The sequence below is a fragment of the Gymnoscopelus microlampas genome (assembly GCF_963454915.1).
Source record: "Gymnoscopelus microlampas genome assembly, chromosome: 13".
Lineage (NCBI taxonomy): Eukaryota > Metazoa > Chordata > Actinopteri > Myctophiformes > Myctophidae > Gymnoscopelus > Gymnoscopelus microlampas.
The window spans coordinates 316,575-344,228 of record NC_139950.1 but is presented as its reverse complement, the minus strand read 5'-3'; the positions used below and the strand labels follow the sequence as shown (position 1 = coordinate 344,228).

General features: G+C 43.1%; 1 protein-coding gene and 1 long non-coding RNA gene across 4 annotated transcripts in view; both read left to right on the top strand.

The window, feature by feature from the left end:
* The window catches only part of LOC311058932 (endoplasmic reticulum junction formation protein lunapark-B-like), a 33,332-nt gene extending 28,351 nt beyond the window's left edge, over nucleotides 1-4,981 (top strand). For all 3 annotated transcript variants that reach the window (XM_084076485.1, XM_084076486.1, XM_084076484.1), the window contains one exon: nucleotides 86-4,981. In XM_084076485.1, coding sequence (XP_083932611.1) covers nucleotides 86-318 — 233 coding nt within the window. In that variant the 3' untranslated portion in view covers nucleotides 319-4,981. The remainder of the gene's footprint in view (nucleotides 1-85) is intronic.
* The window catches only part of LOC311058935, a 236,375-nt gene that overhangs the window by 196,637 nt on the left and 12,084 nt on the right, over nucleotides 1-27,654 (top strand). The window lies entirely within an intron of this gene.

Sequence of the window (27,654 nt, the reverse complement as noted above, 5' to 3'; positions counted from 1 at the left end):
ATTTATAATAATCATTTTTTGCTTTAATTCGATATATTTCCCTCCCTCATCGTTTTGTTGTTTCCCGGATAACTCGTCCCTGTAGATGAGAGAGAGACGGAACACGAAGAGGCGGGGCCTACACAGGAAGTGGAGAATGAGAGTCAAGCGGACGACACGCAGCGGGCGACAGAGGACGGAGAAGTAGAAGTAGAAGAAGAAGAGCTGGTTCCAAAGTGTGAAGAAGAAGATGAAGAGGTGTTGGAGCATGAGCCAGCTCAGAGCGCCCCTTCAGGCCAGGAGGGTGAACTGCAGCCACCTCTGTCACAGGCAGAATAGATTGACATTGGTTTCTCAAAGTGGGGTCCGGGGACGGGTCCATTTGGTTCCATTTGTACACTTTCAGAGTTACGGGGGTCCTTGAAATCAAAAATCCACTATGACTAAAACTATGACAATAGTTCATTGTCATATAACCCGAATTATTCTCATAAAACTCAAAATAAACTCCTAAAAAAATAACCTAAGGATCGTGCATTCGTGGAATGAGTAACACCGCTAACCATGGGTAGCGCCCCCAGAAAATGTCACTCACATGAGACTGGCACACACCTGCCAGCACTCAAAATGAGAGTGAAGACCAACGAAATAATGTTGCAGGGGATTTTGGCAACAGTTTGGGGGCTGCTACCCACACGGTTCGCTGTGTTGCTCATTCCACAAATGCACCATCCTTACAAGTTATACCTCATTATAAAGGTGACTAAATCAGGCTTTCCGACGATATAAAATACAATACCAATTGGTATTATTGAAAGGTAGAAATAATCGACCGAAATAAAGTTTCAGAGCTTTTTGTTTTGGAGTTTAGTTCTAGTCATGATAGACTGACAACCTGAGGCAAGGCAGATGGAAAATGTACAGATTTGCACTCACAATTGTATTTATTTAAGTTATTTCGTTCCCTACAGTCCATTGTTTTATCCATATGACTTTAGTTTGTGTTTTTGGTTCTTATCCCACCCTTAAAGGTTAGGTAAGGTTTTTTTTTCTCTTTTGTTAAATACTTAAATTTCTATATTGTGATAGTATACTATAGAGTGTTTGTTCAGTAACAGGGGTCTCTCCAGCTCATTTTAAACAGAAAATAAATGTTCAGGTTGGGATACTAAGTTCATCCGATCAGAAGAGATTGCCTATTTAACTCATTGACTGCCAGAGTTAAAACATCGTCGAAAGCTGCCCTTGCAGGATTTGCACAAATTGTCACTATTTTTCAAAAATAGCAGATCTACAAGCTCCTATGGTCTTTAAGATCTAATGATCTTTAGAGTTACAGACCTCACAGGTCTGTAAACTCAGAGTGTACAAATGTACCCTCACGGGTCCATTTGGTTCCATTTGTACACTCTTGAGTTTTGGTGGTCCTTGAGATAAAAACACGTTTGAGGACCAACAACTGAAGCTCAGGTGCAGTAACTTTGCTGAACCAGCGGAGGGCAGCTCTGCTCTTATTCACATAAGAACAGTAGGACAGAATCTGGAATAATCAATATGTTTATAATGATAATAGCTCAGATTTATATAGCGATGTTCTAAGTACCTAAAGTCACTTTGTTCATAAATGAAATGGTAGGAACCAAACTTTCTGAACAAATAATGACTATTTACTGGTTAAAACGACACAGGCATTAATTTGTACATTGATACAGTAGGTTTATAAAGTCGATTCACAATGGACTGTTGGGAACAAAATATACATTGAAAGTATTCCATCGATCTATATGGCTTTCAGGTGTCATGGTCCTAAAATCAATAGTGTATTAATTGATTGATTGATTGGTAGAAAAGGTGACTGAATGATTGTAGTTTAAAAACAGGAGACTCCCTCTGTGTTTCTGAATAGACTAGTTGGCTGCTATGTTAATGTAGGTAAGTTAAGTTAAATTGTTTAAGTTTGTTTAAGTATTTAATTAGTATGATTTGTTAGTGAAAAAAACGTCGTTTTTTCCCAGGTTATTTCTGCTAATGATTTAGCGTATTGGAGTGTTTGGTTCACAAGGGGGTTTTGAGTCTGAAATGCAGGAGAAATGGAATTCCTCTATCAACCAAATGCGTAATGTTTTGGATTTAGCTTGTGTGTCCAACAAAATCGTTTCTTCCCAGCCTAAAATCACTAATCAAGTTGAAAAGATGTCAACTGTCAACAAGCAGATAAAAACGCCACACTCCCGTAAACAATTAAAAACATGCACACATACATGTACACTCAAAAGCGCAAATCCCGGGGCGGACATGTCCCCCTCCCCCCTCCTTAAGCTGGAGTGTGATTTGCTCAGGAAAAAAAACCATCTAAGTGAACACGGTCCCTTGCTGATGTTAAACGGAACCCAGCCTAGATTTGTTGACCCGTTCATGTTCCTACCCCAAGATAAACCTCTTGTGAATCAACAAATCACTCCCATGTGTTTACATGCACTGTCTGAGAGTGTACAAATGGAACCGAATATATTTGTACACTCTCAGAGTAAAAAAAAGGAAAGAATTTGATTACTCTTGAGAGTGACGACCTGATATGCTCCTATTCTGTTAACGACGCGTTCATACCTGACGCCTTGGATTACACATTACAGTACCTGATCCATAGACATACAGTAATTCAGGGAGTGATGTTTACATGCATATTTAAGAAGGAAGGATAACTTAATGTGGATATGAGCTATTAGGGTTTTATGTAGGCTGCCGTGTGCATTAATGCAAAACGCCTGCGTTGTACAATAGCTTTCTAGTTGCACTAATATGTGAAGGAGTAGACCGAAAAAGAAGAACATAGACCAGACCAAAATACAACAGCTAGCTACAACAGTAGACCAGTGTTTTTGTCCGAACTATTCTGCACTAGTGGAGGGTGGGGTTAAATATATCAAAAGAAATGAACGGTGTGAGGTTCAGGTGGTGCTGGGTTAAAGTGCAGGCCGACCACTGCCGCAGAGTGCATCCGGCTTGGCCGGTCGCTCCGACCAACACAAGGGTCATGTTCACAGGGCGGGAAGCCAGTCATATATTTTTCCAAGTAAACCGTATGTGCACTCTGCAAATACTTACAATATTTTTCTCTCTTTATTCAAAATCTCTTTTCGTAGGTGTAGGTTGATTTGTCCCATCCATAGATAAGAATTTAATGCAGTAAGTTAAACAGTTTGTCCCTGTTCCTCCCTACGCCTAACAGGCCTTAATGATTAGTACATTTTTACCTGTTATTTAGCTTCATCTGGTACATTGTTGTCACAATGTGGGACAATGCTGCCCCTACAAAGCCAAAGTGCAGTAACTAAGTTTTTGGACACATTGACTTATTTGTGTATCCCAAAGGTCAAATTAGCCTTCGGGATTTTGGAGGGTACACAATTACCTCAAGAACAGATATACAATTAGTGTAATATCACTTATATGCAATAACCCATTTGGCTGACCTATTGAAACACTTTTAACCCTTTTTTATCAGTTAAATTATTTGCATAGTCACTGCACTTTGGCAGAATAGATTTGTCATTTGACCACACACCGAAATGTTCTTGGACGCATATGAAGGATTCTTAATTGACAACAAAAGGGACGCTGATTTCGTGCCAGTTCCTGCGCCACATAGAAATGTTATTTGCCAAAACAATGTGTTTTTGTTTCATTCTGAAATTGCACTGAGTTTCTCTCGCTATTTATGTAACAATATTTTGCGTTTTTAACCTACTAGTCACAACTTTGCCTGGTTTTAAACATTATACGAAGCTTTAGCCTAAATTAGAATCCAGCATCGAACAAATTAATTCCCATTGGTCTACACCGTTGGTTCTCAAAGTGGGGTTCTTGAGGGGGTTTCAGGGGATCCACAGCAAAATGAGAGAATAGTTTAATCACTTTTCAACCAGGGGTCGGTGGCCAATACATATCTGTTTGGGGGTCCCTGACACAAGCATGTTTGAGAACCAGTAGTCTAAACCTTAGGAATTGTGTAGATTCCTTTACAGTGGGAGGATACATCATAATTTAAATAGATTTTCATCATTTTGATTGTTTTTAATAGAGTTTCAGTAGACACTGTTGTGTGGTGATTTTACTGATTGCATCTTTTTTTGGTGAACATTTTTAATGTTTTGTTGTCTTTGTGCCGAACACTTAAATCCATAATGAAACTGTCATGTCATGGAAGGATATATTAAATGTTTACAGTTTAGCTGAACCACTATACAAGAATTCAAGGCTCTGACGACACATTGAGATAAAAACAAGTAAATGAGCCACTTAAACCCATTTAGTCCGGGAAAGACTGTCATTTTTAGATTTCTTTGGCTAAATCGTGACAATTTGTGCAAATCTTTAAATATATATATTTTAAAGCGAACATTTGTCAAATGTTTTGTTCCAGGGACCCCCCAGAAGCAAATATTTGGGTTACAAATGTTCGTTTAAAATATATATATTCAAAGATTTGCACAAATTGTCACGATTTTTTCTAAAAGATAGCAGATCTACAAGCTCATAGCGCGGCACCGAGTGCCGCGCTGTGAGCTTGTATATCTGCTATTCTTTTAAGTGACAGAGATGCGTCCCCGGATTGAATGGGTTAAACCCCGGCAGCCTTATTGTGGGGAAAGCTTTGGCTGAAAATAGCAGATCGACAACCTCGCCACGCGGTTGAGTCGCGTTGTGAGCTTGGCGATCGGCCTATTTTCAGCGAAAGCTTTCCCCCACAATAACGGAAAGCTGAAAAGACACTAGCATAGAGCCCTGAGGGACTTTACGTGGTTAAATCTAGTTCTGTAAACAATGGATTACATGATTTTATATGTAGCCTTATTAATTCATTCCCCCGATGTTGCCTCTTTTCCCCTCAGCAGCGCCTGCTTTTCTCTCATGTTTGTGTCTTTGTGTGTTTTATTACAGTCAGTTTACCAGATGCGCCAAATGTTTGCCAAACACTGGTTGTCATAAAGTGAACGCATGGCCGGCCTAATAAAGCTTTTTGAACATGAAACATGGCCCACTTATTTGTCTGCTGTTAGTGTTTTCTGTTCAGCCAGGGGACTGGTGCTTTTGGTGATGGTGGTTTCTTTGCAAGCTCTTGACTTTCACTTTATTGTAATTTTGTCTCTACTACATATGTAGGAAGGGACCCAAACTTACATAATACATTATGAACTAGAAAATGTGCTCCGAGGAGCACAGGTCTCCGCCAGGCAAGGTGGTAAAAGAAAGTACTGTTCCTGTCTAGATGCAGGTCGGCTACTTTCCTTTATCTTTTTTAGCGGCGCTAGCAGAGCGGATCCTGCTCTATACCTGACTTTGTCCGTGTTCACCATCAACGTTCTGATTGGTCAGACCCGTCAACAAAGTGATTGGTCAAGCTTCACGTGACACATGGCTATAAACACATTATAAACACATATCGATGACATAATGTATCAAAGGCGCCGCTACCTTCACACAGGGTGTGATTTTTTTCTTATTGCTGCATTGTTTTTCTTTTTTACATTTTAGGGGGGGAAATAATGGAGCAATTGCAAAAGCAATGTATTGATATTTTAAAAAAAATACATTGTAATCTGTACCTTTGAATGCTTGAGTACATGTGTACTGTGTCCACCACCGGGGAGAGTCACATGACCAGCTGAAGCACTTTACACTGTGACATCAGGCATATGTATGTATATATGGGCATAATGTGTCACAATCTGATATGATTCTTTCTATTTAAGAGGTATTGAATCTGCAGCTCAACAAAAGCGAATTCATTATAGTTTATGACAGAGGACAATTTCACGATAAATTAAAATCTCTGCGATACGATTATTGTGGGTGTTTTTTAATCAAGATAAACGATAAAAACGATTATCGTCCCATCCCTAATCCTGACATCCTGAGGAAGTGATGCTCTTCTCTTAGCCGCCCCGTCAGAAGTGTATTTTAGGGACAGAGTCTGAATCAGCAGTTTCCAGGTAATTAAGCTCCTGGGCTTTCTGCCCTCAAAATGACTTGGATGTCATTCGTTATCAAGGACGATCTGGCTGCGTGCCAAGAGTGAGCCTCTCTCTCACCAATAGGCTCTATTCACAGCAGCCATATTATGAAGACATTAACAGGTGTTACCAATTATACTAAAAATGAAGGCTCTATTCCATTCTGGTCAAACAGAGTCAGGGTTGCTGATGTTGTGCATGTTGGCTCACTGGATACCTTCCAAATGGCCCCTTACAGGTGTGTAACTCTGAGAGTGTACAAATGAAACCAAATGGACCCGTAAGGGTTATGGTTATGGTTATGTACATGGTTATGTACATGGTTATGGTACATGGTTAAGTTATGGGGGTCGTGGAAACCACTGTGCTACACTAAATGGAACAGAGCCTTCATTAGTATCATTGGTAACACCTGGGAAGGAAGTGATAATATGGCTGCTGTGAATAGAGCCTATGGGTGAGAGTCAAGAGTGAGCCTCTCTCTCACCAATGGGTGAGAGTCAAGACTGAGTGAGCCTCTCTCTCACCAATGGGTGAGAGTCAAGACTGAGTGAGCCTCTCTCTCACCAATGGGTGAGAGTCAGAGTGATCCTCTCTCACCAATGGGTGAGAGTCAGAGTGATCCCCTCTCACCAATGGCAGCTTTGGGAATGTCGTGCGTTTGTGTACCGGAAGCTGAGAGCTGGTTAAGGTCTGCCTCAAGGTCTGCTGAGTCGGCGCGCCTCCGTCATGGTCCAAAACTATAAAGTTGTCCGCGGATGACTGAAAAAGTTTATCCCAAGCGGGAATCGATCCCAAACTCCCAGTGGTAGTGGGTTGGGAGTCTAATGATTAGCGAGGTGCGCCACTGTGTTCAGTGCTGAGATTGGGTATTTTGGTTGTATTAGAATGTGACGTCTTAACTCTTCTATTGTAGAAGAAAGAAGTCCCCGCCCGCGCCCCCCGCCCAAAAACAGCGCACTTAGATAGCTGGCCTCACCAATGAGTGAGTCAGAGTGATCCTCTCTCTCACCAATGGGTGAGAGTCAGAGTGATCCTCTCTCACCAATGGGTGAGAGTCAGCCGCCCCGTGCAGGATCAGAACGAGGTCTTGGAGGAGAATCACAGGGTTTCACTTCAGATTGAGATGGTCGGATATTCTCAAAACATTTGTATACTTTTTGAAAACGTGTGAAACGGGACCTTCTGCACAATTGGTACTTTTACTTTTGGTACTTTAACTGGCGAGGCATGGCGAGAGAGTATGTTTTTTGCCCCCTGTCCGTCCGTCCGTCCGTCGGTGTGTCTGTCATTCTGTCTGTGTACAGCTAATCTCCGGCACCGTTGTCTTGCTCGCAGTGAAACTGTGCACACACACTCCCTGGATGCCACAGAAGTTCGAACCTCTGCCCCAAATCTTTCACATGGGCCTTTTATAGCGCCACCAGGAGGCCGATTTGTGCAAAACATATTTTTTGCAAATAGGTACACAGCATCTCTGCAGTCACATAACGAAACAGGTCTTTCGGATTTTTCATATTCCATCCTGATTGGCTAAAAATGGCTTCCAAAGTCTGCAGGAGTGCTCCGTTTTGAACAAAATGCCTCAAATCATGAACACAGCATGCAATTTCCTTAAAAATGTGCACGCATATTTCCCCTATGCCGAGGAAGAAATGCCACTTTTCAAATCAGCCTCATGGTGGCGCTATAACAGGCCGATTCGTGTTTTTACCTATAACTGCACCGATCTGTTTAAAACTTTGTAAGCGCACTCCCTAGAGGTCAAGGAAAAACCTTTGCCCTGCATTTTTCACATCTGCCTTTTATAGCGCCACCAGGAGACCGACTTGTGTAAAACAACATTTTTTATGTTACTCCTTCCGATTTTATCCAAATCTCACGCAAATCGGTACACATGATCTCTATAGTCATGTGATCAAGACGGATGTGTTTTATTTTTCATATTCCATCCCGATTGGCTAAGATTGACATCTAAAGTTTGCAGTAGTGGTTTGTTTTGAACAAAATGCCGCAAATCATTCTTTTCACGCACATTCACACTATGTTGAGGAGCAAATTAATGCATGTTATAGTTAATTAATGCAGTATCCGATTGCCGTGCAAGGCCTAAGAAGAAATGGCACCCTTTTCACATTGGCCTATTATAGCGCCACCAGGAGGCCACAATAACCTACCTGACCTGGCGGAGACCTGTGCTCCGAGGAGCACTTTTACTAGTTTCTGGCTGTGTTTGCCCAGAGTCAGTGATTTTCTTACCTTTTCAAGTAGTCACATAATATTTATCTCCAGTATGATCGACCCCCTGATGGTTGCTAATATTTATCTCCAGTATGATCGACCCCCTGATGGTTGCTAATCGTTATATCGAATCGTTATCGTTCAACGACGTTATACGTCATTGAAAATAGCATTTCTCGCCAAAAATACATGGTAAAACACAGGAGTCGGAGTGATCCTCTGTCCATATGGTTATGGCTGAGTCAGAGTCTGCCCACCCTCCGGCAGACCAGCCCACCTTTTCACTTTCAATATATATATATATTATATTTGAATATATAGGACGTGGAGATCTCTATATCTGTCTGTCCATGTCCCTTTTATGCCCATATATGGAGATTCCTGTTGGTATTAGTATATATATATATATATTGATTGAAACCTTTATTTATTCTGGAAAAGAGCATTGAGGTTTACCCTCATTTGCAATGCTGAAGATTTAGAATTATATAAAACACAGAAACAACAAAATGAGGCCATAACAGAAAACTAGTAAGTTAAAAACAATGACACAGTGAGGTAGGGATATTAAAGTTATTAAAGGCAGGTTATTAAATTGTCCATAGGATATTTAGGGAAATTAATGTTTAGCGTTAGTTGTAGAGTGTTCCATGAAACTGGAGCATCATAGCAGACAAAACGTATTCCAAGCCTACATAGGGGGGACTCGTACATGCGGCCAGGTTACGACCGATTGAATGAATCACTCTTGACGTTACTTTAACTGCAGAGGTTGTGGTATTTATTTAGCTCCTTAGCTTTAGCAGTGGGAAACTCTCCTCTGTCAGGTGATAAGGTCAGTTGGCTCTCATGCATTGAAGGAGGCATGAGCTCGGCTCTGGGCTCCCTCGGCTGGCGGGGAGTGTAGCGCCCAGGATCACTTAGATAATTGGCACTGGGTGAAAAATGGTTACAAAATCGTGGGATAAAAAAAAATATTTAAAAAAGAGATTGTGAAAAAAAAACATTAAGAGCATTAAGAGAGTGCAACAGAAACTCAGTATAGAAGGACATCTGTACACAATTAAAACTAGTTGAATGAATGAATGTTTATTTAGAACATTAAAACACAAAATACATGTAAAGAAAATACACAATAATTATAACAATCATAATTCCAATACAATAACACTAATTGTTAGAAAAGGAGTATGAAGGAAGCCTCTGCTTATCTGATCCTACCCCTATTTTACCATTTCTAAATCAACTTAAAAAAACTTATATAAAGATGACTGATTTATACAATCTCTTACTTAATATAATACTGATAATGACTTTGATATTTTTTATTTCAAATACTTTGTATGTTGCTTCCAACGTAATTTATTATCTATATTCACTCCAAGAAATGATCTTTCCATTTCTATAGTTTTTATCATGTACAGTACACAAGTTAATAAGGACTTGAGAATCGAACATAATAAAATAAAATAGATCATTAAATCACAATGCAGATTAGAATCAATAACCGCAGTAAAAGGCTGTGGCAAACAGAAAGGTCTTCCGTTTTTATTTCAAAGAACATTAATACAGATGCGACAAGATTTACGGTTAGGCAGGGTTACAGCCAGTTGTGTTAATGCGTTATTACGATGTATGTGTCCTCATGTGCATCTTTTTTTTCCTTTTAATTTAGTGTAGCCAATAATTTTTTACACCCTTTTTCTCCCCAATTTAGTCGTTAAGCCAATTGATTCCTCCCCGCACACATTTCTGTGATGTCACTGCTGTTGTAACACTCCCCACTGACAGGCTCCGCCCCCAACCCGGAGGAGTACATGCAATGACCAATATCCCCGTCCGGCTTCCCTCCCCCGAACACGGACCAATTGTGTTCACATAGACGCCCGACAAAGCCGGTTGCATCACGTTGGATTCGAACCCAAAACCTCCGTGGTGGTGGGCAGTGACTTTACCACTGCGCCACCCGAGCGATCCTTATGTGCATCTTCAGGTAACATTTACGATTGAAGGGTTTCTCACAATCTGGATAAGGGCTTTTCCCCCATATGTGTCTTTTCAGATCTTCAGAATGGGTAAAGCTTTTACTACAAACTGAACAAGCAAAGGGTTTGTCCCCTGTATGAGTCCTCATGTGCATTTTCAGATAATCAGATCTGGTAAAGCTTTTGCTACAAACTGCACAAGCAAAGGGCTTGTTGTCCCCTGTATGAATCCTCATGTGCGATTTCAGATATTGAGACGTGATAAAGCTTTTACTACAAACTGAACAAGCAAAGGATTTGTCCCCTGTATGAGTCCTCATGTGTCTTTTCAGATTCCCTGCTCCATGAAAGGTGTATCCACAAACTGAGCAAGAAAATGGTTTGTCCCCTGTATGAATACTCATGTGACTTTTCAGAGTTGCAGTATGTCTAAAGCTTTTGCTACAAACTGAACAAGCAAATGGCTTTTCCCCTGTATGAGTCATCATGTGATTTTTCACATATATAGATTGGGAAAAGCTTTTGTTACAAACCGAACAAGTAAATGGCTTGTCCCCTGTATGATTCCTCATGTGTCTTTTCAGAATGTGAGCACGGCTAAAGCTTTTACTACAAACTGAACACGCAAATGGCTTTTCCCCTGTATGAGTCAACAGGTGTCTTTTCAGAATGGTTTCTTGGTTAAAACTTTTACTACAAACTGAACAAGCAAATGGCTTTTCCCCTGTATGAGTCAACATGTGTCTTTGCAGCTTTTGAGATTGGGTATAGCTTTTGCTACAAACTGAACAAGCAAATGGCTTTTCCCCTGTATGAGTCATCATGTGTCTTTTCAGACTTTGAGGTTGGGTATAGCTTTTACTACAAACTGAACAAGCAAAGGGCTTGTCCCCTTCATGAGTCATCATGTGACTTTTCAGATTACTTTTAGAAACAAAGACCTTGCCACACTCTGTACAACAAAGGCGTTTCTTTCCTGTTGGACTCCTCATGGATGGTGTTTGTTTTGATGATTTCATGTTCTGAGACAACTTCTTGCTCAAAGACAACCTTTGTCCTTCCACACGTTGTGTCTTGTGTGTTTTCAGTGTGTTTAAAACAGACTGATCATCACTGGGCTTCCACTCATCACTGTCTTCAGTATCAGATTCAGAACAGTGTGAAGGCCAGTCATCACTGTCCTCAGTAATGTCAGATTCAGAACCGTGTGAAGAGAGGAGCTGGTCATCACTAGTTGGTTGTGATGTTCTACAGTGCTCTACATCAGCTTGTGTTTTCATGTGTTCAGTTGAGGTGCTGGCTAGAGGCTCCGTCTCTCTGTTTTCATCATCATCTTCACTTTTCACTGCTAGTAATGTCAATGATGACCCTGCAGCCTCCTCTGGTCTTTGAAGTAGTGTCTCCTCCTGCTGTTCCTCTTTAATCTGTGGAGGTTCTAGTTTCACCTGGACCAGACTGGGACTCCTCTCCTGATGTTCAGGGGAAGCCTCCTCTTTACACATAGACAGGAATTGGAGATCTAGAGGAGAGAGATGGTAACGTCAGCGGAGAGAAATGCAATTGTTTATCAATTGGATACGATTGATTCTCCTACGTATTGATTTGTTTTGTAATGATTTTTTTAGTCTTTGCTTTTACAGCTTGGCAAAACTGTCAATAAACAGACGCTGCAACCAGTCGTCACTTTCTCACTTTTCTCCCTATTGGCTAAAGGCCAGCCAATGAGTCGATGGCTTCCCATACTCTGAACCAAGTTGTTAAAGATTAGATAGATTGATCATATGACATGGTCACATACTGGTGGCGCAAGCACTGTTGCGACCCAGGCTGCTCCTGCTGCTAAGCCTCTTTTCCCTCCGTTTTACCCCCTTTTATTGTCTTGTCCGTGTCTGTGTTTCTATGTGCACTGACTGTGTTGATTGATATCTTGACGATGGTGCCGCTGAGATGGCTGTTCTAGATAATCGTCCGGGAAATCATAGCAGAACGTTACTCGCCGGCGTGTCCGGACTCCACACCGACTACGGCAGCGTACCTGCGGTACACCCATGACCAACTTTTGCTGCTTCGACCCAGTGGCAATCTTGTCATGGCCCCAGTGCTCCCAAGGGAACTGCTGCTGACACCACCGCGGAGCGCAGACCGCCGGCGAACGAGGAAGAGACGCGGAGAGGTGAAACTGAGATTACGGAGAAGGATGTACAAACCACCTCTACCATCCATCATTCTCTGTAACTGTTCACTGAGGTACAAAGCAGTCACGCTACGATTTAATAGCAGATTTCTACACGAGTACCGGGAGTCATGTCTGCAAGTGATCACAGAGACATGGCTGGACACGACGGTCCCTGACTCGTTAGTGTCCGTGGATGGCTTTACTCTGGTGCATTCTGACAGGACAGCTGACTCGGCTAAGAGCCAAGCTGGAGGGATCGCGGTTTACATAAACGATAAATGGTGCTCCCAATTCACTCGCGAATTCGGCAATATTGTTCTGTGTGCTGTCTACATTGCACCGAGTGCAAACGCTGCAAGAGCAGCCACTGCTGTAGCAGACTGTGTTCAGACAATTGAAACGCACCCCCGAAGCACCGTGTTTTGTTTTGGGTGATGTAAACCACTGGAAACTTGAATCTGTGCTACCTGGTTTTCAGCAGTATGTTGATTGTAAGACAAGGGGTGAAAACATTTTAGACAAATCTTATGGCAATGTAAATAATGCTTATGTAGCTGAGGCTAAACCTCCACTGTCCACTGCTAAACCCTCATTTACCATGTCAGATCACAATGTTGTACACTTGATTCCCACATATAAGTCACTGCTTAAAAGCAGTAAACCACAAGTTAAAACTATTCATGTGTAGAACAATGACAGCATAGAAACGCTCAAGGGTTGCTTCTGTTGCACTGACTCCACAGCCTATACTTGGAGGCCACAGATACAATGACAGAATACATTACATTCTGTACAGATAACGTGTTGACAAAAAAAAACAATAACCATGTACCCCAATAATAAACCCTACATCTCAAGGGAAATTAAAGAGTGCCTGGTTAAGAAACAAAGAGCGTTTAAAAGTGGAGATTTGGTAACTATGAGGAATATCCAGAAAGAGATCAATAAAAAAAAATGGGGATGCTAAACGGAAAGAGAAGGAGAAGTTTGAGGCATACTGCTCCTCTTCGAATTCCAAAGAAATGTGGGGCTCCAGCAAAGAAGGCCTTAGTGTTTCGAATGAAAAGGAAAAGGCCACTGAACTAAACAACTTTTATGCAAGGTTTGAAACAGCTGATTTCCTGCAGGAGAAAATAGCTGCCCTTGAGTCTGTACCCACACACAGTGATCTGGGAATTACTGTGGATCTACATGAAGTCCAGAAGATGTTTGCACACACACATGTCCCCGGAAGGCCTCAGGTCCAGATGGAATATGTGGCCGGCTGCTGCACTCATGCAGTCAGGAACTTGCAGAGGCTTGGTGTCCCATCTACCAAAAGTCACTGGACTCATGTACTGTTACGTCCACCTGGAAAGACTCCATTATAATCCCTGTTCCCAAAAATCCATGCTGCAAGGAAAATAATGACTCGCCCAGTCGCTTTAACCTCAGTAATTATGAAGTGTTTTGAGAAAATCATTATCACTCTACTGAAGGCAGCGGTTGATTGTTCATTGGACACCTTTCAGTTTGCTTACAGGAGTAACAGAGGCATAGAGGATGCAGTTCTGGCCTTGGATTATTTTCTTTTGAAACACTTAGAAAATAACTTAGGAAAGAACACTGCTTATGCACGCCTTCTTCTGGTAGATTTCAGTTCAGCTTTTAATACAATACAGCCACATCTCTTAATTAAGAGGTTGAGGGACCTTAATGTCCATTCCCTTATTATCAGGTGGTATTATTCTTTTTTAACTGAACGTACACAAAGGGTCAGTGTGAATGGTACCATGTCAGCCCAGAACCCTGAGTACTGGAGCACCACAGGGCTGCGTCAGTTCACCTGTCCTTTTCACCTTATACACAAATGAGTGCAGAAGCTATAACCCGAATAATTACATTATTAAATTCTCGGACGACACTGCCATCTTATCCCTACTGGGTAAGGATAGGGATTTAGCTAACTATTTTTTAGAGGTTCAGAGGTTTGTAACATGGTGCGATGACAACCACCTTGTTCTCAACGTGAGGAAGACACAGGAGATGGTGTTCGACCCTAGGAGTATCGGTGACCACAGGCCTGTGGTCATTCATGACTCGACCATCTCACAGGTCTCCTCATATAAATACTTGGGCATTAGTATTGACAACTCGCTAACGTGGAATACACATGTGGACAGTCTCTGTAGTAAAGTACAGCAAAGACTGCATTTCCTCCGACGTCTCAGGGTTCATGGTGTTGACCAAAAGTTTATGCTAGTGTTCTACCGAGCGGTCTTGGAAAGTCTGGTCAGATTTGGCATCACAGTTTGGTTTGGCAATCTCTCAGTGCAACTGAGGTCCAAATTGCTCCGATTGGTGCAGACTGCAGGGAAGATTATAGGAGTAAGACAACTCCCCTCTCTGCAGTCTATTTACGAGCAGGCCACGCTAAGACAGGCTCAGAAAATAGTCAGTGATGCTACCCATGTTCTACATGGAAAGTTTGTAATGATGCCCTCTGGGAGAAGGTATAGCGAACCAAAATGGAACTATGTCAGATTAAAAAAAACGTTTGTACCGGTGTCAACTAAAATGCTAAACGAGGCTCTGAAACAGCATTGACCGTGAAGAGTAGATTGACCACTATCTGTGCACTTGTGTAATGTTGTGTCCCCCCCCCTGTTATGTATTTTGTACTTTGTCTTGTCATTGTTTCGTGTGTGGCTGCAGCTGGGGCGAAAGCCCAAGCCAAATTTCCTTCGGACCAATAAAGTTTACCTTAAAGGAGAATTTTGGCCTAAGGTTTTCTTACCTTTTCTATGATGTTATATCTTAGGATGAATGGTAAAATAGAAAAATGTCATAACTCCATCCCGGGTCCGCCACAGCTTAAAACGTGCGGCAATAGGCCTTGCGCTAGATCGCGTATTTTAATAACTTTTTTTTGGCGAGATCCGACATTCATAGTGACAGAACACTATGCAAAAAAAAAAAAAGTAAAAATAACCTAAGTCTTGCTAGACGAGATCGAAATACATTTATTTGTACTGCTCGTATTTTATATGATTTGTTTTCTGTTCTTCTGCCAGGTGGAGAAGTGGTGTGCTTGTGCCGATTGCCCAAATGGACTGACACCTGTCGCTCTGCTAATGGCCTGGCCGCTGATTGGCTCCGAGCACTAGCAGGGTTGCCAGATCTGCTTATTATAATTTCCCCCGCAAGATTTTATTTGAAAATAGCCGATCTACAAGCTCAGTTCTGAAGCTCATTTAAGTCCAGTTAGATTTAGTTTCTGCTCTGATCGGTTTTGATTAAAGGTTACATTGGTTTGGTTGGTTTGCTTTGGTTGGCAGGTATCCACTGGTGGCTCTAATTAAAGCTGAGGAGGACTTGAGAGTCTAAAGCTGGCCTTTAGACTCTGAGAGGTAAAGTTCCAAACTAAAACCAAGGAGGTTGAGCTGATGAGCTTAACGGACAGTAATGATGGCCTCTCAAATAGCTGAGGACAACACACGCACCCTTCACACCCATTACAGACTAATGCCCTCAGGCCGTCGATACAGAGCCTCGACATTCACCAAAAGGGGCTCAGCTAGCTTCGTGCCTACCTCCATCAGACTGCCGAACGCCTAGGTCTGGTGGAGCCCGTACTACCCTACCCCCCCATATATAATTGCTCCATATGATTTTAAATCCATCATGCTTCTAAGTACTGTAGTTTTAACTGTAGTTAGTGTTTTTTTTAGTGACCTGGGTATCTATGTATTGTGACTGTATGTTGTCTTTTAACCACTGCACAAACAAAGTTACGAAAGGAAAATAAAGTAGTTTGATAAAGCGTTGAACGCCCATGATAAGCCACAAAACAGGAAGTGCTTTGTAACAGCCTGTTCATTGGTCAAATCTGCTTTGCTGAGTCGCAGCCTGAACAGGTCTAGGTGCTAATATTGAGTTTTAGTCATAGCACCACCTACTGGCAACATGAATCATAGTCAAGCACCACCTTATGTTATTGGTTACTGGAAGATACAGTATTGTCCCTAAACTTGTATAAACTACTGCTACGTATGGAATGGTTTCTCTGTGGTAACAGAACTGTGGCTGAGCTGCACATACTGATGTCACTGTCAGCAGCTTTAATATCAGGATGTTTTTGCCATGATGAATGTATACTGAAACTTGATAAAGGTGATTGCCCTACAACAGAATGAAAAGCAAGCCAGCAAGACATGAAATAAAGAAACAAAGAAACTTACTGGCGTCCAAGTGTTCTTCTTTAACTTCAACTTTAACGTCATCTTCAGGTTCCTGTTTAATAGAAACTGTGCTGGTTGGTGCTGGATAACTCATCTTCACCTGCAGGCTGGACTCCACACACTGGTCTGGAGAACTCATCTTCACCTGCAGGCTGGACTCCACACACTGGTCTGGAATGAAGGAATAGAATAAACACGTTGACGGTGGTCACACAGTGATGTCATGTTTTCAACATAGTGCACAGTGATGATGTCATGTTTTCAACGTAGTGCACGGTGACCAGACATTCAGGTTTGGCTGGGATCGTCCCCGTTCCAAGCCGGGTGTCCCTAGTCCCCATAAAATCTCTAAAACACTGAAATGACCACCGGCTTCGGATGCTGTCAATGCACTGAATGGGACATTATCAGGTTTAATCAGACTATTTATTGGTATACGTAGGAGAGATACTGACCTACCGACAGGGCTCAGGGTAAGTGTTTTGTCGTTATTCTGTGGGTTGATGAAAGTTGTGGCAAACGCTCACCCCAAAACATGATTTACGATTCTGTGCCTATCGGTAGATAACTCGGACAGTGCTGAGTCGGCTCAAGTGAACTTTGCAACGTCCATTTTTATCACTTCACTGTGATTTGGGGACCCCCTTAAAATCAGACCCACAGGTTGAGAACCACTGACCAATCAATAGTCTGATTAAACATGGGTAGGTCAGTATCTCACCTACTTTGACCAATCAATAGTCTGATTAATCGTGATAATGTCCAATTCAGTGCATTGACAGCATCAAAAATGTGTGAATGACCCAGTTTTCAACATTCACTACCAAACTGTCACGGTTATCATCACAGTTAAAGTATTAATACTTGTGTTGAGTGTTTATAGACGTTTTATCATGTTCTGTTTAGGGGTGCAGTCACTGACTCACTAGCTGTGATAAGTGCTAAAATAATTGTTCCTCATCCTAATGAAAACACCAAGTGAAAAAAAAAATATGTAAAAGATGCAAAAGTAGCTAAAACAGCACATCTACAAGGTCGATGCGATGAGCTTGTAGATCTGCTACTTTCTGGATTTTTTTGTACCTGCTTTAAGTGATTTAGGGTACTAAATCACTTTTTTTTTAATATGGCCACCCAGAAGTGAGAAAATGTATGAATCATCATATAATCGATAGGTGCAGCCCCAATTAATAATTGCAATGCAATAACATAAAAATGTAAACAGACACAACTCATTTGCTCAGATACTAAACTATGCCTCATTTCTGTACATATTAGAGTATTTAAAACACTGGGAAAGCATGGCATTATTGTTCCACTGTGACTTATACATTAACTACACGTCGAATGATGTGCTAAGCATGCTAAACATAGTAAAGGCCTACATTAGTTTATTTTACAAAAGCAGAATCTCAGCCATAATGAGAAGCAACAAAAGCACAAAACCAACCATTAAGGTTAATTCACACTTAAAGAACATTGTACATTACATGTAACATTAACTGTTTGATTTTCATCCTGAACCAACAAACCTAGCAAGCCATGCAGCTAGCACTTAGCAACGTTAGCAACACACACGCACGCACACACACACACACACACACACACACACACACACACACACACACACACACACACACACACACACACACACACACACACACACACACACACACACACACACACACACACACACACACACACACACACAGTGTAGTTCAAAGATAAAAGTATGTTATTCTTACGCTCAGATTGACTTCAATGTATTCGGTGTTTTGTATCAAACTGTTGTTTCTCCGCCGAGATGTGAATCCCTCCTAGGCTAGCCTGGGAAGCATGCGAACGGTCTTCTTACCCCTTGTTTTTCAGTAGCGGGGGACGGGGAGCGGGGGGCGCCCCTTGTCTCTACGTCACGTCCTAGACGGATAGCTCCGCCCACACTGGGCGAGCGCTGTCGGCTTTGTTGTTGAAGCATAGCTTTTTGATCATCTTGATGATATGGCCCAATTCATAGAACCACATTCTTTGCGTGGCTTTTTGATCATCTTGATGATGATGGACCAATTCATAGAACCGCATTCTTTAAAAAAAATGTTTATACTTCGTTGTACAAAGGTGTTGTGCAAACAAAGGTGTTGTGCAAAATAACAAAATGTCCCCAAAAAAAAAAAGTTACTCCTAAGGCTATCATCATATAATGATTTACTTATATTGACTGTATATATACTGTCCCAAAAATATAAAAAAGTTAGTCCTGACCTATGGCTATTATCATATAATTATTTACTTATTATTGACTGTATCGACAGCTGTTTCACTCATCTAATATAACAGTTTATACGGTCAGGGGGCCTGACCTTATACTTAGGCTGTCGTGAAAGTGTAATATTTAGAGAAATTCTAAGTTTCAAACGCAAATTTTATTTTTTATTTAAACTTTATTTAACCAGTAAAAACACGTTGAGACACAGTCGCAAAAGTAGTGGTGAATTAGACAAATGGATATTTATTATATATTTAGACTGCATGTTTCCTTTAAAGTTTAATGCACGCAACTGTTTTCGCAAGATTTCATTTCTGCTGTTTCTCACGAGCGTGCGTCTGTCAGTCGGGCTTCAACAACAAAGCCGTCTACGCTTTGACAGCGCTCGCCCAGTGTGGGCGGAGCTATACGTCTAGGACGTGACGTAGGGACTAGGGGCGCCCCCCGCTCCCCGCCCCCCGCCCCCCGCTACTGAAAAACAAGGGGTAAGAAGACCGTTCGCGCTGGGCAGAGCTGTGAGCTGTAGGCTGGGGCTTGTTGCACGCCTAGACAGTGTCACTATGGAGACATTAAAGGAGAACTACCCAAAATTATGCACAGGGCTCGGAGAGATGCGGCAGCCATATGCCATCAAGTTGAGACCAGGGGCCGAACCGTTTTCACGAAAAACACCAAGGAAGATTCCATTGCCTCATGGAATCTTAATGGACAAAGTCAAGCAAGAACTTGTCCGCATGGAACAACTCGAGGTGATAAGCAGAATCGAGGAGCCAACAGACTAGTGCGCTGGCATAGTGGTGGTGCCCAAAAAGACAGGTGCTGTAAGCATATGTGTCGATCTCACCAAACTCAACGAGTCAGTGTGTAGGGAGAAGTTCATCCTGCCATCAGTGGAGGAAACACTGGGGATGCTGGCTGGAGCCAGAATTTTTAGTAAGCTGGATGCAAACATGGGGTTTTGGCAAATTCCCCTGACAGCAGATTCAGCAAAACTGACAACTTTCATTACACCTTTCGGGCGCTATTACTTCAGATGGCTACCGTTTGGCATAGCATCCGCCCCCGAACACTTTCAGAACCGGATGGTGACGGAGGTCACAGAAGGGCTTGAGGGCGTTGTTTGCCACATGGACGATGTGCTGGTGTGGGGCCGAACACAAGAGGAGCATGACGCTCGCCTGCATGCTACACTGGAAAAGATCCAGAAGGCAGGCATAACTCTGAATGTTGATAAGTGCGACCTGTCAAAGTCAGAGGTGACCTTTCTAGGCCACGTACTCTCCACCAGTGGCATCAGCCCAGACCCGGGAAAAACGGAAGCTGTAAGGAAGATGCAGGAGCCAAAAACTGTGACTGAGTTGAGAAGTTTTCTCGGAATGGTAAATCAACTCGGGAAGTTTGTGCCGCAGCTGTCCGAGAGAGACAAGCCTCTGCGAGATCTCCTGTCGAAAAAGAACTGCTGGGTGTGGGGCGTCGACCAGGCAAGAGCCTTTCAAGATCTAAAAGATGCACTGACGTCTACACCAGTGTTAGCCATGTACGATCCCAACAGAGAGTGCAAAGTCTCAGCAGACGCGTCGTCGTATGGATTGGGAGGCGTACTACTCCAAAAATGGGACGAGGAGTGGAGGCCAGTAGCCTACATGTCGCGGTCTCTCACACCACCGGAGCAGAGATACGCGCAGGTGGAGAAAGAAGCTTTGGGGCTGACCTGGGCCTGTGAGAGGTTCTGTAACTTCCTTATTGGAAAACATTTCCAGATGGAGACGGACCACAAGCCTCTCCTGAGTCTCCTGGGGTCTCAGGCACTGGATGCTCTACCTCCTCGGATCCAACGCTTCAGAATGCGTCTGATGCGCTATTCTTACTCCATCTCTCATGTGCCAGGGAAATGCCTGTGGACAGCCGATACGCTTTCACAAGCTCCTGTGGAGAGAGAAGAGAATCCAGCTGACAAAGAGCTGTTTGAAGATACTAACATCTACGTGGACATGGTACTGGAGAACCTACCTGTGAGCGCTGACTACCTGGAAGAGCTGAGAGAGCAGCTGCGGAGAGACAGTGTGTGTGCACGGGTGATGCAGCTGTGTGCAGAAGGCTGGCTAGCACACAGTTCCAAAGAACCGGCACTCAGGCTGTACAGCGCAGAGCAGGAGTTCCTTACAGTCCAAGATGGTGTCTTGCTGAAGGGACACAGACTTGTCATCCCTTCTACAATGAGAAATGACGTTCTCGCCAAACTGCACGAAGGACACCAAGGCGTGGTGAAGTGTAGACAGCGGGCGCGACAGTCAGTATGGTGGCCCGGGCTGAGCCAGCAGCTGAACGAGTTGGTTCTCAACTGCCGAACATGCTGTAAAAGGAGAGACAGAACCACAGGGAGCCGCTGATGCCATCGCCATACCCAGGCCGACCATGGGAGAAGTTAGGAGCTGATTTGTTCATGCTTGGGAGCAAGACCTACCTGCTGGTTGTGGACTACATGTCAAGATACGTGGAGATTGCCTTGCTGACCTCCACAAAGTCAAACGATGTAATTCATCACCTGAAATCGATCTATGCTCGTCACAGGATTCCGGATCTTCTCATTTCAGATGGAGGGCCCCAGTTCTCCGGAGCAGCCTTCGCTGCATTTGCAGAGTCCTATGGGTTCCGTCATGTTACCAGTAGCCCAAGATACCCTCAGGGCAACGCCGAAGCAGAACGTGCAGTACAGACTGTGAAAGGTCTCCTGAAGAAAGTGGAGGACCCCTATCTTGCTTTACTCGCTTAGAGGGCTACCCCTCTCGACAACGGGTATAGTCCAGCGCAGCTTCTCATGGGGAGGAGGCTCCGCACAACGGTGCCTATCCTTCCTGCCTTGCTAAATCCTGCTCTTCCTGATCTTGAAGCTGTTATGCAGAAAGAAGGGGAGAAGAGGACAAAAGATGCACAGCGCTACAATTTGTGGCATCGTGCACGAAACCTTGACAGACTCAATCCAGGACAAGACGTGTGGATCAAAGACCAAAGAAAAGCTGGAGCTATCATCGAAAGCCACACCACCCCACGATCGTATCTGGTGGAAGGACCCCACGGGACCATCAGACGGAACCGTCGTCATCTCATCCCTATGAGATCCTCACCGGAGCAGAGTGGCCGTGGTGCAGCGGAGCCGTTCCTGGGAGGCGCTCCAGAACCACCTTCAGCAGAACCACCGCAGCAGAGTCTTCCAGAACCGCCATCTACTCCTACTCCTAGAACCAGGTCTGGGAGGGCTGTGGTGAGACCAACTAGGTTGGACTTATAATTTTGTTTTCTAGAGACATTGCAGAAACTCTTTAAAAAAAAAAGAAGAAAAAAAAGAAAAGAAAACGAATATTGAAATGTGATTGAACATGTTATGTTTATGCTAATTGTACTGTAAATGTTGAAGTCAGTTGCAGGGCTTAGAGTGAGGGCAGTACAGGGTTAGTATACGATGGATGTTTGAAATATTGATTTTGAAGTGATTTGTTCTAGCTAAGAGTAAAATAAATGTGTGTGTTTGATTGTGTGGTACAGGCTCAGATATGAGCAGACCTTCCAACCACGAGGCATAATAATCCTCAAGGTCTGTTGAATCAAATGGCAGTCTACCATTGATTCTAAAAAGGGGAGATGTGGTGTGATTGTGATATGCAAGAAAGACTACAGGGTCGACAGGCGATGACGTCACGGGAGTGCGACCGGCGAGAGCAACACAGCTGTAGTCATCAAGAGAGTGAGGCACATTGTGTGTGAAGGAGTTAATAAAGCTAACCACGTTAATAGTACAGTTGGACTCACGAGTACGTTATTCAATAACACGACATTATCAACCTTTCTCTATCCCATCAACACACTCTCGCGAGATTTGGGAAGATATCTGAAGAGTCCCTCCAATCAATAGGGTATCAAGAAGACTCACCCCAAAACCAACTCACCCCAGAGGTAGGAAAACTCACCCCGGAAGACTCACCCCAGAGGTAGGAAAACTCACCCCCAAGATTTTCGGGGGTAGGAACACTCACCCCAGGACCTGAGAAAACTGATGAGGTGAGTCTTCTTGTATTCTTTAATATCGCGTCAAATAAGAACTGTGTTCCAAAAATAAACAAATGACCCTGGCGGTTTGACTCTTATGGATATGAAGCATCAACTGACGGTGAGAAAACGATAATGTTACTTCCGCCGAATTAGTTACATTTTCGCCAGAAACAGACTGTTTCAAATATAAGTGACTGACTATCATAAACTATACAGAACCTCCTCCCTGACAATGGCGCCGAGACAGTTTGTTTATTTTTGGACCACAATTCTTATGAGACGATTCTATGATGACCCAATGTTATTCTCCATAGCGAAATTACTTTACGAACCTGGGGATGAACGAGTGACGTCAGGACTTCGGTGGTATATTGTCTCCCTTGTATAGATGGAACGATGGTTTGTACTCATCAGTGGTGTTAAGTAACTACCCAGCTAGCAAAATATCGCACATTTCTGGCGTGAGGCCGTCTCCACGCCACGCCGACCGGGGCGTCCGCCGGGCGGGACACGCCGCGTCCACTCGGCGTCCTTGATCAGCGTGAGCCGCGCGTCACGCCGAGCCGCTAATCAGCCTCACTCCGGCGGTGAACGCCAACCGTGGCGTTCGTCGATGGCGGCCGGGTAGCGTAGCGCCGTCATATAATATGCTGTATATACCCCCCCCCCCCCCTCCCTCCCTTTGGGAATCCCCCCTCCTCCCTTTCATCCCCTATATTTAGCGGCCATTGTTACACCCCCCCGCATTTGAGGTTTCTAAACATGTCAAGTAGCAATACAGAATAAGGTCCCCATCACACAGTTCCCCTGTATCTCTAAGTATCTGTCTAAGAACATGACATAATGCAGAAAATACATGGCCTACATGAAATAATGCAGCACAGACATTAACTCCATTGTTATGGTATTTATTAGAAAAGGAAGGCACAGAAATAATAATCCTAAAATACAAATGTATCACTTTAAAATGGCAGACAGTGAGAAAAGTATTCCACATAAAAGTATCAATGCTGTAATAATATGTGTGAAGTCAGACTGGTAATCAATAGCCTACTTAAAGTAACAAAACAAGTAAACATACCCATTGAGCAGAATGTCAAGTAAAAAATGCATAAGAATATTTGTTGGAGCCAGTTTTATGTTTTCTTTGTTTTCTTATTTCTCTTTTTCTTTTTTCTTTGTTATCATAAGTAGTAAATAAACTTCTTTCTTCTTCTTGAACGAATGTCCTTAATGTCCTTGTTGTAAGCGTGTGTGGGGTGATGTGTGTGTGAGAGGGGGGGGGGGGGGGGGTCAGAGGTTCCAGAACATGACCTCATTGTTGAAAATGGACCAAACTGACATTGGAGAAGCTTCTTTGGATGCTTATGAACTACAAGGGGCTAGGCCACGCCCACCTCCTGACAGGTCTGCACAAGAAAATGCTGCCCAGTTGCCTCCTGAAGAACAAGCCATTACAGAAGTTGGCAGAGGTGAGCAGCACTCATCTCTCAGACGTGGTGATGGTGTTGAGCAGCATCCAGATGTCAGCTCATTACATCCTCGCACCCCGTCAGTGCATGCAGACCAACATCCAGGCCGCAGACGTGGTGGTGATGAGCAACATCCAGACCGCAGACGTGGTGGTGATGAGCAGCATCCAGACCGCAGACATGGTGGTGTTGAGCAGCACTCTTTAAATCCAAACACCAGGTCAGAGCGTGCGGACCAGCATCATTATGCATCCAGGGGTGCTATTGGTGCGGATGCCAGGCGGGACCTGGAAAGAGGCCACCATGAAGGAGACCACTCCGAACCATTAATTCTTTCAAATATCCTAAGAAGACAAAATTACATCACTCAATATCTAGCTGACCAACAGCAGCTCTCATTATTGCCCACCAGAGACATTCCAATATTTCATGGTGATGCACTTCACTACAGATCTTTCATCCGAGCTTTTCAACACAATATAGAAAGCAGGACCAGCAGTAACCAAGATAGACTTTACTTTTTGGAACAATACACTGCTGGACAGCCAAGGGATCTTGTGCGCAGTTGTCTGCACATGGACCCCCAAAGAGGATACACAGAGGCAAAAATGTTGCTCCAAAAACACTTTGGGCATGAAATGAAAATAGCAACTGCCTATCTGGAGAAAGCACTAAATTGGAACCATATAAGGGCAGAAGATGGAAAAGCCCTGCATGCCTATGGCATATATCTGAGAGAATGCTATAATGTCATGCAAGATATTCAATTCTTAATGGAATTAGAAACCCCTTCGAACATGAGAGCCATTATTGCCAAATTGCCCTTTAAGCTGCGTGATAATTGGAGGTCAACAGCTTGTGCTCTGCTGGAAAGGAAAAAGCAAAGAGCTAAGTTTATGGACCTCGTGGAGTTTGTTGAGAACAAAGCAAACATAGCTTTGGACCCAATATTTGGAGACATTCAGGATCCAGTGTCTCCTAAAGTCGGTCTCAAGCCTAAAGTCACAGTCACACAAAGACCCAAGTCGCAGCTGAGAGGAAGCAGTTTTGCCACCACAATAACACCAGCAGCTCCAGCTACTCATAACACACAACCAAAACCAAAGTTCACAGGCCAAGCAGTCAAGCAGGAAAACGTTCCCTCTGCATTCCAACAGCCATGCTTCTTTTGTAATGGAGAACATATAATGCTGCTCTGCAAAAAGTTTAAAATCAAGCCTAATAAGGAAAAGGTTGAATTTCTCAAAACTAAAGGACTTTGCTTTGGATGTCTTGGAAAAGGACATACTGTATGAGTAAGAGCTGTGAAAAGCGCATGACTTGTCAAACATGTCAACAAAAGCACCCCAGCATCCTGCACATCGACAAGAAGCCCACCCAGCCTTCGGGTGCCACGAATGATGTTGGGGGTGAGCCAGCTGTCACTGCACTGGTATCATTGGGCACCGGTAGGCATACTGGGGCCGGTACTAACGGCCGTGATTGCATGTTGGCGATTGTACCTGTGCAAGTGAAAATGATCAAAGGAAATAGAACAGTGAACACTTACGCCTTTTTGGATCCAGGTAGCTCCGCTACTTTTTGTACAGAAGCATTAATGGACGAACTTAAAGTAAAAGGAAACAAAACTGAAATACTTCTGACAACCCTGGGACAGAAAAGGCCAATTCACAGTTACAAACTGGCCGGATTGGAAGTGGCTGGGCTTGAGGAGAATGCATTCCTTGGACTGCCTGATGTGTACACCCACAAGACCATCCCAGTCACTCACAAAAATGTTCCTTCTCAGGAAGACATACAAAAATGGCCTTACCTAAATAATGTTCATGTGAAACGCATCGATGCAGACATTGGTCTTCTCATTGGAGTTAATGCTCCCAAAGCTCTTAAACATACCCATTGAGCAGAATGTCAAGTAAAAAATGCATAAGAATATTCAAAAAAAATAGGAGATCTATGGTCCATTTGTACTCTTGCAGACCTGTAAGGGTCCATTTGGTTCTATCTGTACACAGACGTTCAGACATGTAAAGGTCCATTTTGATTCCATGTGTTACCGCTGTAGTTTGTCCTGGTGTATGTGTTTCTAGTTAACATGCCACAGACTCAGAGCCATATCAAAGCTACTGGAATGAATACAAAATGGGCCACTGTTCATTTAATGTGTGCTGGTGTCTGTCGCCCGCCTCTTCTTCCAAAGCCAATGCAGTTCCGTCATGTGGAACGCGTCACGTGAGCCACCCAACGAACGCCAACTGAGAGGGAGAGAAAGGAAATAAATTAGACAACGGTGGTGTTGGTACTTTAATAAGGACCCCTAATTTAACATGCATCAGGTCTACAGACCCTGTTAATGGCATAGCTATCTCTGAGACCCCAATTTATATAGTGAAATGTATGTTAATTTAACTCAGTGTGTAGAAACCCTTGATACATTGATCAGTTCCCCTCTTCTAATGCCTCACTAAATTTCCACACCAACACCAGGCCTACAATGTAACTTGTAATTTTCACATAATGTTCAACTATCATGACAGAGATTACAAGAGGGTTCAGGGATTTATGGTAAAACAAATGTGACGTGCTGTGAGCTTGTAGATTGGCTATTTTTGGATAACTGTGTAGTCACACCCTTACCTTGCAAAACGTGAGGTCCAAGAGGTTCTTGAATGTGGTCACTGCCCTCACCAGGTCAAACAGCGCTGCGTCTGGAACATACAGACACAGGGAGAGTGTGTAAGTAATCAAACCGTTTTTTTTTTTTTAGTCAGGCTCTACTTTATACTGTTATGCTGTACATTACTTCTAGACTCATGTTAAACCTACCATGGTTTTATAAGCTTGGTCATCACAGATGCTCCTCGATCTCTTCATCCCCACTGCTGTGACGCAGGAAATGACAAGCAGAAACATCTGAGAAAGAAAGAAAATTAAAGAAAAAGGGTTAGACACAATCAAAGCCGTATCATGCTCCATCGCACAACTGCTTGTAGATTGGTACAAAACAGATGGATTAGACTAGTTAATACCTGGTAGAGAGAATTTGGACACACAAAGTGTTCTCATACTCCACTGCACAGGGAGGGTTGGACAGTTACAATTATAAACACAGCAGCAACCCAGAACGCCACCTGAGAGAGAGAAGGGAGATAAATTAGACAGCCAATAAAAGTGATATTCTAAGCATGACTGTGATGTTGTCATTTTAATGTCAGACACCCAGTTATGCATTTAGGCCCTCATTTAGTGGCAATTCT